The following is a 14431-nucleotide window of genomic DNA, read 5'->3' on the forward strand; positions in this document are numbered from 1 at the left end:
CCATATTTTGTTTTCAAAAATGATATTCCAACATAATTTTTGAACTCATTTTTTACATGGGTGACGTGGCAGGCTTTTTTTATTTTTATTTTTTTTTAAAATGAAACTTAAGTGATTGTCACGTGCGCGAAAGTTGTCCTGAAACTTCTTTTTGGCAAAACGAAATCAGACGTGGAGAGAGAAAGTAAGACAAAATAGAGACAAAGTAGAGTGTTGGTGAGACAGGGAGAGAGAAAGTAAGACAAAATAGAGACAAAAATCAGACGTGGAGAGAGAAAGTAAGACAAAATAGAGACAAAGTAGAGTGTTGGTGAGACAGGGAGAGAGAAAGTCGGAGGAAGTGGAGACAACGTGAGAAAGTCGGAGGAGAGGCGGAGAAAGTGTTGTTTGTGCGACAGAGAGAGAAAGGCGTTGCAGACAGAGAGAGAGAGAGAAACGCCTGGGTAAACTCCAGTTGTTGGAGAAACAGAGAAAGAGAGAGATCAAAAGCCATAGAAGAAGACTTTTGTGGTTGCCGGAGAACAGGTGTCTGACTAGAACTCATCGACGGCGTCATTTCCAGAGTTAGGGCTTCCAAAGAAGACGGCCACTAGGGCTTCCAAAAATCCAACACCTCCGGCAGACAACGACGACGACGGTGGGTAGAAACCTTTTTCTGTCCTTATTGTATTTGTTAATTGTTGATGTTTTTTATAACCCCTTTTATAGCAAAAAATGTTCGATTTCTATGCGGTTTGAGTTATCTGTAGGGTTTCACAATCATGGAATTATCTATTCAACGTTTGGTTCAGTGAAGTTAAATTTCCATTTCGGGGTATTGCTGATTTTGTTTTTATTAGTGTACAAAACATGGCAGTTTGGGTGTTGAAATAATTGATTGAGGTGTTGAAATAATTGTTCATTTAATGTATATAATTTTTGTGAAATTCCTAAAATTATGATTTTTTACAGAGATGTATTTTCGTCATTGTTGTAAAGCGAAGTGCATTGGTGCTTTGAATGAAAAGTTAAGTGTGCCACAAAAGGAGTATATTGCAAGCACCCCGTTTTGGTGGTTTCCCATGTTAAAGCAATCATTGAAGATAAGTAGAAATGTTTTATCTCAATTATGTATTAAATGGGTTGAAAGAAGGGGTGGTTTTGATGTTGGTGGTGAAGTGGTGGAATTTAGTTTATTAGACGTTTGTTTAAGGTTAGTTCATAAAGTTCCATGGTACATATGCTTTAATCAAAATTAGTTTGTTGTCATTATGAATATAGCCGAAACACTAATTGCAGTTGACATTGATAGGGCTGGTTAAGGACGGAGACATTAACAATACTGCACACTTAGGAAGTTGTAACAAAACTGGTATCCTTCCTTTTGTAGCATGCATTGTCAAACAGTGCAACCCAAATGGCCTAGGCGATATGCAGATATGTGTGAAGGTATCACTCTTGAACACAAATAATATGTATTGGAACCAAATTGTTCAACTAATTCATGCATTTACAAGAACAGGATCCTACTGGCACCGTTTGGGCAAGTGTGCACTGGAAAGTACTTCTTCATCCAGAATATGGGAGAGATCTTACTGTTGGAGCAGTCTTACTTTTGAACACCGTAAGTAAAGTTTCCCTTACACACATTTTAGAATGACATATTTAACATCAAAGCATTATTCGTTAAATCATTGTGATAGTAATGTTCTTTCGTTGTTCATAGCAGGTTGCGACTTTTGGTCATAGACATAAAATTTGCTACCTAAACATCATTGTCCGCAACATTGTGAAGGTACTCACCACAATTTGAAAAAACTTCACCTCACTTCTACTAAATGCTAACGTTTGCTCACAACTTTGTTCATTAATATGGAAATACACTTTATTGAAAATTAGATCTTCAAAGTGGACATTTGTGAACCGACCGATGAACTAGTCCAAGCGACAATCAAGCCTGTCATTGAGCCCCATCCATCACTTGATCCCAAAGTTCAGGACATACTAAAAAAATTTGTGAATCCGTCCACTCAGTCTGTTGCTGACATTGGGGAGACCTCCTCTAACACTGAACCTACCCAAAATATGGAAAATTAAATGTCAAAAATGGGGTTATCTTATTTAAGATGTCTTTAGGTTGTTGTTTAGATGTTCTTAAGTGCTTTTTATTTTTACGTTTGTATGGTTAACCAGAAGCACCAACAACACTGTTCAGTATGTGATGTTATTGAAGAACATTTCAATATAATACACAATATTTTTGCTTCTAAGTTCGGTCAACATAATAAGGTTATAAAAAATTTAACACACACCGTAATGTGGTCAACATAATGACCTCACATGCATGTAAATAAAATTATAAGTTATTAACTGCTCCAATTTGCTTCATATTCCTAACAAAAAACCATTTCAAAATGCTAGAGAAAACAACCGCTCCCATAGGTGGGGAGTGGTCTCAAATTATATGGGGAGTGGTGGCAAAGATTTTGGTCTTCAGAATTTCATATAAAAAATGGAACACCCACCATAATGTGCACAACATCATCACCTCACATACATGGAAATACAATTAAATTAAAGTGACTAAGGGCTGAAAAATGCTTTCTCTTCCTTGCTTGGAGGCATTTCGAAATAAATAAAACAAACAACCCCTCCCAGAGGTGGGGAGTGGTCTCAAATTATATGGGGAGTGGTGGCAAAGATTTTGGTCTTAAAAATTTCAAATAAAAATTGGCACACCCACCATAAGGTCAACAACATCATCACCTCACATACATGGAAATAAAATTAAATTAAAGTGACTAAGGGCTGACAAGGGCTTTCTCTTCCTTGCTTGGAGGCATTTCAAAATAAATAAAACAAACAATCGTTCCCTGAGGTGGGGAGTGCTCTCAAATTACATTGGAGTGGTAGCAAAGATTTTGGTCTCCCGAATTTCAAATAAAAATTGGAACACCCACCATAAGGTGCACAACATCATCACCTCACATACATGGAAATACAATTAAATTAAAGTGACTAAGGGTTGAAAAATGATTTCTCTTCCTTGCCTGGAGGCATTTCGAAATAAATAAAACAAACAACCCCTCCCAGAGGTGGGGAGTGGTCTCAAATTATATGGGGAGTGGTGGCAAAGATTTTGGTCTTCAGAATTTCGTATAAAAAATGGAACACTCGCCATAAGGTCAACAACATCATCACCTCACATACATGGAAATACAATTAAATTAAAATGACTAAGGGCTGAAAAATGCTTTCTCTTTCCTTGCTTGGAGGCATATCCAAATAAATAAAACAAACAACCCCTCCCAGAGGTGGGGAGTGGTCTCAAATTATATGGGGAGTGGTGGCAAAAATTTTGGTCTTCAGAATTTTGTATAAAAAATGGAACACCCACCATAAGGTGCACAACATCATCACCTCATACATGAAAATACAATTAAATTAAAATGACTAAGGGCTGAAAAATGTTTTCTCTTCCTTGCTTGGAGGCATATCCAACTAAATAAAACAAACAACCGCTCCCATAGGTGGGGAGTGGTCTCAAACTATATAGGGAGTGATAGCAAAGATTTTGGTCTTCATTATTTCAAATAAAAATTGGAACACCCACCATAAGGTCAACAACATCATTACCTCACATACATGGAAATACAATTAAATTAAAATGACTAAGGGCTGAAAAATGATTTCTCTTCCTTGCTTGGAGGCATATCCAACTAAATAAAACAAACAGCCGCTCTCAAAGGTGGGGAGTGCTCTCATATTACATGGGGAGTGATGGCATAAATTTTGGTCTTCACAATTTCAAATAAAAAATTGATCACACACCATTACATGCCCAACATCATCACCTCACATTCATAGAAATAGAAATATGTGTTCAGTGCTATGAAATATTTTTGTTTTCACACTTTCACATGAAGAATGGAGCACACACCATAATCTGCACACAGAGTTATGTACACCATATTAAATAAAAGTTACAAACTCCTCAATATTCCTTATGCACGTTTGCTTGTAAGCATTTTAAAATGAATAACCAAAGGTACTGTGCCCATAGGAGCCATTTCTTGGAAGAGTGTTAAACAAACTCTTATAGTTACTTCCACTATGGAGGCAGAGTATGTTGCTTGTTATAAAGCTACTTGTCAAGTTGTGTGGCTTAAAAATTTGATTTCTGGCTTTCAAATTGTTTAAAGTATTTCTAGGCCACTTGTGATATATTGTGACAACACTGCTGCCGTCCATTTATCTCAAAACAACAGAAGTTCTACTCGCTCAAAGCATTTTGATATAAAATTTCTGTTTGTTAGAGAAAAAGTTTTGGATTATCAAACTCGGATTGAGCATACTACTACAGAAAATATGTTAGCAAACCCACTAACTAAAGGCTTATCTGTTGGAGTTTTTCAAAATCATGTAACTCATATGGGTGTGGTTAAGTATTTTGATGTATTGGGTTAGTTGGAGTCTGAGATTTACACTTTATATTATTATGGTTTTCATGAGATGTAAATTTGTCAATAACGTCAGTTTTGTTACATCTTTTCTCTTTCTACATAGAGAATTTATGAACCATTTTGGGATCACATATTTATTATGTTTGTTTTTATTCTATATATTATCCGTTATTTAAGAAATCTAAGCATATGGTAAGTATCCCTATCGGATATTATCTTTGTGATTCATGTTTAAATTTCTTAATTGGTATTTGTACTTATGTTGCAATTGATATAATTAATTAATTTATTAATGTTATCCAAGTGGGAGAATGTTATATTTTATATAATTTTATTATATAAAATTATTATTTTCTATGTTGTTATTATTATGGATTAGCATTAATAATAAATTAAGTTATTTGTTAATATTAATTATTGTATGGGTAATATATATAATTTTGGGTATTCTGATGAACGATCCTTGATGGGGTTGGATTGTTTAATAAATAGTTTGTGATAGACTTAATAATCATATACATTTTGAGAGGTTCCTGGTCTCTGATGAGGGGTTATAAAAACTGATACTCATTAGTCAGTTTTGAAGTAACAACGTAAAACACTCTTACGTTTCAGAATACCTATAAGAAAGAGAACAGTAGCATCTCATACTACGTACTTCCATGGATCCTTTATTAGTTCCATGTACACAATTTTTAACTCATACTTAAATATATTCTATTATTGTATCTTATACATATTTTATTCTTGTAAGAGAATACCTGCAAGTTGTGTGGATCAATTGAAGAAAAAAATAATTAATTTGCTTAATAATCTGAACTTAAATCTTAACTACTTTTTGATTTGGAATGTGACCCTGATTCAGACAAAAATTCCTTAAATAAACTGTATTTGAATTTTTTTTATTGAGAATGGGAATTTAAAGAGGTCTTTTTGGCATACTGCCAAAGATTAAAACTGTTGACCATACATCAATTAGCCACTTGTTTTCCTCTATTTCACGTGTGTGCATGTACTTTTACTGCCTTATTAGATTATAAAACAAAAATAAAATTATAATATTAACATAATTACTTTTAAACTATAAAAAAAATAAAAATAAAATTATTAACAGAGTGATATTAAAAATGGATATTCATGATCCGATATAATAAATTTCATAAAACATCTTGCTAGAAATTGATGAATGAAATTTAAGTTTAAATTTATTATAGATCCAAGTAAAATTTAGGTATTTAAGTGAACACGTTGAGCAATAAAGTTCAATGTTAAGTGTAAGTGAAATATGTTTTTAGTTATTAAATTAGTTTAATAGTGTGTTTTGTTATGTGTTGAAAAATTTATTTTCGGTTAAACTAATTCTGTGATGTAAAAATAATAATTAATTATTTTTTATTTAAAATAAATTGTTTTTTTAATTGATTTTAAAAATTAAATATATATTAATTATGGGTTAGAAAATTAGTTTTACATTTAACACAGAAACAGACCCTCTGCTTTGTGATTTGCTTTTGTGGAGGTTTTAAACTGCTGTCTATGAGCGCCCACTGAATTTAAAATCTATGCGCCAATGGAAAACGGTTACCAATGTGGGTTTGTCTCACTCCTCCACAGACACATTAATTGGAAATTAAATGTGTATGTTATTGTCTTCTAAAAATAGTTTGTGTGACTTAAATTAAACTTAAGGAGATTTTGTATTATAATTAGTTGATCGTAAAGTGTTGTGTGATTCAAAAATCTATTGTAAGAACAAGCTCTACATTGTCTCAAATGATAACTTAATAAATTTATTAATTTTTTTACAATAATTATTTTAAAAAGTTGTACTTATAATTTTTTTAACTAATAATATAAAATATTTTATTACGAAAATGGGTCAAAAGTCATAGCTTTGGTACTGTGTCTTTAAATATTGAACGTGGATTGATAAAATGTAAAAGAAAGAGTAGTAGTAGTATACATGAGAGAGAATTAATTAAGAAAGTATAAAGCATCAAAATATAATTTATAATTGGTATTTTTCTAATGGTAAGAAAAAGTCTAATTAAATATATTAAACTTTTTCTTATGGCTGATAATAGTTACGAGTGATAATAATAAAAATAACAGTAATAATAGTTGATATATTTTTTCCGAAAACTTTACCTATCCTATTTATCACGTATTACGTGTGAGTGACTTTGTATTTATGGTAATAAAATTGCTTTTCAGTTAAGAAAAAAAATTCTTAAAAAGAAAAAATAGTTTAATTGTTATTTATCTTCTTACCTAATATTTTAACTTAGTTAAACAATGCACCATACAAAAATCCTTTGCTAAAGAATAACATTTGCATTTGTATTATATTTATATTTATATATTATAAGAAAATACTTCATTAAAATTAATATTAATAATAAAAAAATATTAATCACTATAATAATCGATAATAAAAGAATTATTAATTATTAATATAATTTTTATTTATTAAAATAATTATTATTATAAATAAAAAATTGTAATTAATTTTTAAAATTTAGTCAGTGTTTGTGTCCATTTATTTCATTTTATTTACTCAGTTTTATTTGCGCCAAGTTGCATTAACCTGTTTTTATTCACTGATCCAACTTAAATGAACCTATCTTTCTTTTGTAATTATTGGATTCGGTCGGATAAAATATTTTTGTTTATTCCTACAATTCAAAATGTATATTTTATGCCTTTTGAAATAAATATTTTAGAAGATATTTATCCAATTTAAAAATAACTTTCGAATTACAAATTTTAAAAATTATAAAAAATTAAAAGATATAAGAATTTTTATTATCTATCGATATCTATAACAATAAATTCCTCTTTTTGTGTCCACTTTCTTTAATTCATATTTTACCTTTTTAATATAATAAGTTATTTAACCCACATTCGTTTTTAAGAATTAACAAAACATAATTAAACATAATTCTAATTTCAAATCAAATCAAAATAAAATAATTTATTATCTATTATAAGAAAACTACTTAATGTTAATGAATGAATAATTAAATATTAATCCTTTTCGGTGTCAACTATCACAAATTTCCAAAGTTAATGAATGAAGAATTAAGGTTTAATTACTCTTTTGGTCTTTGTTTTTGTCCAAAAATTTTAAATTGGTCCTCTAGTATTTTTAAGTTTCAATTTGGTCACGATTTTAAAAGAAAATTGATGCAATTTGATCATTTTCGTTAAATTTCTTGAAACGGATCAAAGATTTTTCATCAAAACTGAAGAGCAAAGTGACAAAGTTAAAGATAAAGCATCAAGTGCGTCATGGTGACGATGATATTTCTGCCTTTGATGTTTTTCTTACGAAGGAAGAACTTAATTTCAGAATCAAGTTGCTACAATTTTTCAAAGCTAAAATTGCTACTCTTGATTTGGGAGTAAAAAAAAGAAAATTATTTTTTGACAATTTTTTGTTGACAAACTTTTGATAATGTACACGTGGCAACACCTCAATGGATGAAAGAAATGTTTCATATGACTTGGAAAAAAGAAGAAAAATATTTGGTGTGTGTTAAAAAGCTAACGTTGTCCATAAAAAAAAGTTTATCAAAATATCATAATAAAAAAAATGGTGTTCGTTCAATTTATTTTGGGTAGTATTCTCGATGAAGAAAACAAGGCTTTTAATGATACAAGGGCAGATAATGTTGGTCAACTTTTGGAGTTTTGCTCTTGAGAAGGGCTTGTATCAAGGGGATTTGAATTGAGTGTTTGTTGGATGCTTCTTGGAGAGATGGCACTAGAAGCTCTCATTACTTGCTCTCTTGACTATGCCTATGGTATGCTTTTAAGGCCTTTAAATGTCCCTGAGGGTGTTCATATTCAAGGGGAAATTGAGCTTTTAAGTTTTAAAACACAAAAGAATAGGATGAGATTGGACTTTGAAATTATGGGGAATGAAGTTGAAAGCATAAGAAACATGGATGACAAGTTGTTCAAACAAGGGAAATACAAACTGGCCAAAGGCAAAATAAGGCAAGTTGCTTCGAGAATTTAATTAAACTTTATGCAACAATCTCATTTTTTGATTAAGATGTCTTGGCAGACCGGTGGAAGGAGTGACTATCGATTTCAATATTAATCTTCAATTTGTTTCACTAGGCGAATAGCCTGACAAAGACTAAAGATTGATATATATGAACCCGACTTCGCTTGAACTTCAGTCTCAACCGGCTTGGCTCGACCTTACCTCGAAGCTAACTTAGCTTGACTTTGTTCGGGGCTGACTCGGCTTGACCTTCAGCCCGGTTCAACTCGACTTGACCTTTAGCCCCGACTGACTCGGCTCAACCTTCAATCTCGGTTGTCTCAACTCTACTTTCGGTAGGGCTGACTTAGCTTGACCTTCGATTTATGCCAAATCGACAAGAACCAACATGGCTCAACCTTCAACCCGAATGAATCAGGTTCACTTTCGGCTCAGGTCCATTTAGCTCGACCATTGGCCCATACCTAATCAACTCGACCTTTGGCTTTGATCGAAGGTTGAGTCAAGTGTGTCCTGGCTCATAGTTGAACCGAGTCGGCTCAAGTTAGATGTCAAGATGATTTGGCTCGAGCTAAACGTTGATATGAGTCGACTTTTTGTACTTAGAACTTTTTTTATCCTAACCAATTAGGAATTCCATAACATGTGGAATTTTAATTTTCTTTTTTTTTTAGTGAATTTCAAGTTCTATTATTTTAGTTATTTGAATTACCTTCTTAGAATTTTTGAATTTCAATATCCTTTTAATTTTGCCATTCAAATAAGTCATTTTACTTTGAAGAATTTGAAGTCTCTAAATAAATGAATTACTCTCTTAAATTGTCTCATCCAAACACAACATAAGGGGCACCATAATGGATTAGGTTTGAATGTTTCAAATCAAAGAAGAAGAAAATGAGGCAAACAAAATAGAAGAAGTCAAAACATTCATAAGAGAGTTTGAGAATGGACAACAATATGGGTGTCAAAGTGAGTCAAGCCAACTCACACGGATTGAGCTAAAAAATGGTCAGTTAAATCTGGCTTTACCCACTACGAATTGGTGAGTTAGTTGGTTGACTCATTAGGAATATTTTATTTTTGTAATTTATTTTATATATTTATTATAGTACAATAAAAATGGATTGACTTGATTCATGTTTTCTATAGTAGTAGAATCAAAGTGTTTACACAATTCTCCAAATATTATTATAAATATAATAGTTGAAAATTAAAGTATCAACATATATAACTTGACAAACAAAAAAACTAAACATCTACAAATTCAAATATTATTGAATAATATTCTAGTACTTAAAAAAAATCAAATTGTGAACCTATATAATTTTAATAAAAAACTTATAACAAAGGGTAAAAATACTTATAAAATATTGTTGTTGTTGAGTTATAGGTCAACCTACTTTCAACTCAATTCGAACATATTTAACTTATCAAAAAACTGAAATTTTTTTAAGTTAACCTGACTCGAACTAGTGATTAGTTAAATTGACTCACGAATTAGAACTTATTTTAACATATTTAGGTATCGATGCTAGAATTGTCCCGAAAGAAAGAAGAATGAGATGGATAGAAATTCTTATCTCAAAATAGAATTTAATGATATTATGGTAGTATCGTTTTTTTTTCATCTTTTAACTCATAATCTTATGTTTCTTTGCATTAGGCGTGAGTAGATATGACGAAAGAAGAAAGATAAGGTGATAAATGGTGCACCAAGTGGAAAAAAAAAGAAAAAATTGAATTTTAGAAATTCCAGTTTGAAAGAGTTGATAGATGAAACAAATGGTTTCAATAGATGCTCAAGATTGAAGAAGGTGGTTTTAGGAAAGTATAAAGGAGACCAAAGAAAAATAAACTTTGAGATTCAACAATTCGAAAATAAAAAATAATTGAATTAATTAATTCAAAAAAAATAATTATAAATTATAATATTCAAAATATATTTTCAAATTGTTCAAGTCATAACTAAAAGTTTTAATTCCAAACCATGCAAAATTCCAAATTATGCAATTTCAAATGTATTTATGGTATCTACAAGTCGAAAATGAAAAAAAAAATTCATTCCAAATTCTGTAATTTGGAATGCATCTATATTTTTGTAGAATTCAAAAGTAAAAAAGCTAATTTGAAATTTTACAATACAGAATGCAATACTTAATTTTTAAATTTTTAGATCGTATAGTGTGAAAATTTTGAGAGATCACTGCTTACAGAAATTTTCTACCAAGACCGCATGAAAGAATATTTTTGATATTTCTCATGGTCTATAAATGGAAATAATTGTGCCTTATTTTTGTAAGTAAGGCACTGCATTGCCGTAGAAAGGTAACAAATAAATAGAAATTGTTATGACAGTGATTCTGAATTAAGAGAGTTTGTCTGGTGCAATTTGACTAGATCGATAGGATTCTGTTTCTATAGTTTTCATTGTTTCCCTGACAACGTACAAGTAAAATATTTATATAAAAATAAGATTTCTCAATAATGCTTAGTGCATGCAACAATACAACGAACCAACTGTGTAAGTGTATGCTCTGATTTCTGAAGTCCATTAATGATATCTACAGTTTTTCCACATGAACTCATTGGCATGGAAGCAAACAAATCTATTGAGACATTGTTGAGAAAAGTCACCTCAACAAAGTATTGACACTACTCCGCAATAGTCAGGGAATGGCCTAACAACCTGATTTTGAATCTGCTGTTTACTTACAATATGTGCTTGTACTCCATATGAATTTGTTGTACGAACCAAAAACATGGAAGTGGAAATATTTCGCATGTTTATGTTGCCATTAGTTGTTCTTTCTGGATGAGATGCACTGAATTTCTGTCTCGTATAAATCCTCTCCAAGCTTTGCACCGGTGTCTTGTTGTCAATATCAAATTTTTTATCTAACTCACATACTTCTTCTTCTGAATCATTTAGAATTCTGTTGGCTTCTTTGAATAAACCAATGGAACGCCAAGTATCCGCAACCAGTTGCACAGTGGATGTTTCAGGGGCAACACCACTCTCTTCCATAGTAGTAAGTAACTCTTCTGCTTTCCATGGTAGTTTTGCTTCTCCGTATCCCCATATCAAGGTTTCATAAGTTTTCAAATTTGGGGGAATTCCCACATCGTGCATTTTCTCATAAAGTCTAATGGCGCGATCCATTTTTCCTTCTGCACACCATCCACTGATGATGGTAGTGAAGATCACCACATTTGGTTCTACACCATATTTGCTCATGGAAGTTAGAAGTGCCTCAGCTTTCTGTGACTGTCCAGCACGTGCATATCCTTTTGCAAGGATGCTATATGCGTGGATGTCAGGTTCTATATCTGCCTTCACCATGTTATTGAATATCTCCTCACAATTATCCATAAGCCCTGCACAACTCCATGCATTCATGATGGTGCTAAATGTCACTACATCTGGTTTGATCCCAAATTCTTCCATCAATGCCAGTGCCTGAACAACTTTCATTTATAAGATACTGAATAATTACTGACCAACAAAATACATGCACAAAAGAAACCAGCAACAAACAGTTCAGAACTCACCTCATCTACGCCATTTGTGTCTTTAATGTCTAGATATCCTTTGATAAGCGAGTTGAAAATGGCTGGATTTGGATGCACACCAAGCTCTTTCATTCTTCCGTGTAGAAACCTCAAGGCTTCTGTCATATTGCCTTCCTTGCAGTAACCACTTATTATGATACCACAAGTTCGTTCATTAGGTTTTACTTTGCTGTACTGCATTTTCAATATTAATCTTTCAGCTTTCTCTGTTTCACCTATCTGAGCATATGCCCTTGCCATCGTGTTATATGTGACCACATCTGGCTGAATGCCAGAAGCCACCATTTTATGCATAACATTCCATGCTTCATCCAGTTTTTTCTTGGTACACCAGGCTTGAATGAGAATGTTATATGTTCTATCATTGGGTTTCACATTTTCATCGTGACCCATCATCTCTGACAATTTCATAGCCTCGTAAGGTCTTCCAGCAATGCCAAATCCTTTAATGAGGGTATTATAAGTACTGGTTGTTGGTTTACATCCATACTCCTTCATTTTCTTAAATATTTTCATGGCTTCATCAACCTTGCCAGAATCAGAAAACGCATTGATCATGGCATTGATAAGTATTGAATCAGGCTTCATCCCATTGTCTGCAACTTTAGAAAGAAGTGCAGGAATAGACTTGAAACGCTTTTGGCGAGTTAGAGCAGCCACAAGAGTTGTGTATGTTATGAGAGTAGGCCTATGCCCTTCTTCAGTCAAATTGTTGAAGACGGTCTGAGCTTCGTGTGGCTTCCCTTTTCCAATCAAACTATTCATCAGTTTTGTTCTTGAAACAACTGTTTGGCAACTGTTTCCCCCCCTACAGATAAGACAATGGGATTCATTATGTGTCCCTTCCAGAGTGGAGCTTAATTTAGATTGCTTCTTCTGGTACTGCTGCTGTTTCAGAACCTGATGTAAATTTTTATCAAACTTATGGACATTTTGGTAATCAATTTGAATGCAAGTAACAGAGAACACTCATTTAGATTGAATTCATTATGCTGTAATTTAGATGTGCTACAATTTCTATGATAAAAGAAATAGGGGGAAATTTCTTCTACTATGTGTGTTAGTCAGCTACAATCAAGTCTAATTAACATCTAAGAATTCAAGAATTATTAGCGCAGAAATATAGATTCTTTGGGAAGGTAATATAATGTGTGATTGGTAATCGAAGGAAATATAGATTCATAGCTAATGTTATCATTCACCCATACATGATTTTCTAACATCTCATAGGATAAAAAATTAAGTAATTCACAATACCATAACTGATAAGTCTTTGGTGCTTTGATTGCTCATGAGGGCTCCCTTCTGGCTTCTATCCATTACTAAGAAATCTACCTTGACTGCATCAGATTCTGGATGGCTATTATTTTACTGGCACATTATAACCAACATGCCTCATCCTGGATTATACTATCAGGACCACACAAAAGAATCAACCTGAGAAAGTTATCGTCATTAAACTACTTAATTAAACAACCCCAGCAAATAATTAAACTAATTCCAACTGGGGTATCTAAATAAGACCATTTTGATCAATCAAAGTTAGAACTAGGCAAAGAAACGTAAAAACTAAAAATAACATTATCATGGTTCAGAAGCAAAGTGTAGTTCATGATGCATGGTTGATGGTGTTGCTCACAATAGTTAGGAAACAGTTCTGAAGGAAAGGAAATGGTAGTACCTTGGTAGAGCTGTTGGGAAGCTTATGGTGGAAGCTAGAGGCTCATAGTTAGAATTTGAAGTTGTTACATGGTTTGAAGAAGATCCAATTGGAGTGTAGTGGGTTTTGTGTGTGTGGCATACACTGGAGATTCTTATCCACAAATATTTATCGTAATGAGATTTCGGGGCTCTCTTTTGAGGCTTACACAAGAAAAAGACAAATCATGAGAAGATGACTCGAGGAGTGGATTAGGCCACGCCAGCACTCTATTGGCAGGATCAAAATTTACCACGTATCTATTGCCAGGAAACCCACCTTCCAGATTTTTTCAATTTTATTTCTAAAACTCATTTCTTTTCTTATCAATTAATCAAATCTTGTCGTTGAAAGAAGGCTTAATTGTTGTTATCCTGATTAATAACTGTTTGCTTTATTTAACTAACTCATTTTAATGGTTTTCTTACTTCATCTCCTTTATTTGAAATTATAAACTATCAGATTACGTAATTTGGTTGAGATTATAAAATCTATAAATTTCATATAGATCTACACAATCAACAATATGATTTTATTAAGTAATCTGAAAAAATATTCTGAATTGAATACGTTGAAATAATATTTTAAATTCAGAATAATATTTTAATTGTATAATTCAGAATATATTTAAAATAATATAATTCAAAATTTTTGAAATATGTATTTCAAATATAATTTTAAATAGTTTTTTCAGATATAAATTTA

The 14431-nt window shown here is 32.0% G+C and overlaps 1 protein-coding gene across 7 annotated transcripts; it reads right to left on the reverse strand.

The window, feature by feature from the left end:
* Positions 1 to 10901: 10901 nt before the first annotated feature.
* On the reverse strand, positions 10902 to 13860 carry LOC114165801 (uncharacterized). Of its 7 annotated transcripts, none has more exons than XM_028050384.2 (4): positions 13709 to 13860; positions 13291 to 13464; positions 12007 to 12927; positions 10902 to 11914 (listed from the first exon to the last, which is right to left on the reverse strand). In XM_028050384.2, the coding sequence occupies exons 2-4, from the start codon at positions 13345 to 13347 to the stop codon at positions 11093 to 11095; spliced, it is 1800 nt and encodes a 599-aa protein (XP_027906185.2). In that variant the 5' UTR covers positions 13348 to 13464; positions 13709 to 13860; the 3' UTR covers positions 10902 to 11092. The 7 variants fall into 7 exon arrangements, with proteins under 7 accessions (XP_027906185.2, XP_027906183.2, XP_027906184.2 ...); XM_028050382.2 differs by having other exon boundaries at positions 13285 to 13464; XM_028050383.2 differs by having other exon boundaries at positions 13285 to 13437; positions 13709 to 13855.
* Between the last annotated feature and the right edge of the window lie 571 nt (positions 13861 to 14431).

Source organism: Vigna unguiculata, chromosome 10 (assembly GCF_037176805.1).
Source record: "Vigna unguiculata cultivar grain cowpea cultivar isolate G323 ecotype 2 chromosome 10, ASM3717680v1, whole genome shotgun sequence".
Taxonomy (NCBI): Eukaryota; Viridiplantae; Streptophyta; class Magnoliopsida; order Fabales; family Fabaceae; genus Vigna; species Vigna unguiculata.

What these genes read in the sequence shown, in the direction of transcription:
- LOC114165801 (XM_028050382.2), bottom strand. Translation starts at nt 13,347, where the DNA reads ATGGATAGAAGCCAGAAGGGAGCCCTCATGAGCAATCAAAGCACCAAA. An exon ending in CCAAAGACTTATCAGTTATG is followed by an intron (nt 12,928 to 13,284) that starts GTATTGTGAATT and finishes AATTTACATCAG; the next exon opens with GTTCTGAAACAGCAGCAGTA. An exon ending in ACACAAATGGCGTAGATGAG is followed by an intron (nt 11,915 to 12,006) that starts GTGAGTTCTGAA and finishes AAAGTTGTTCAG; the next exon opens with GCACTGGCATTGATGGAAGA.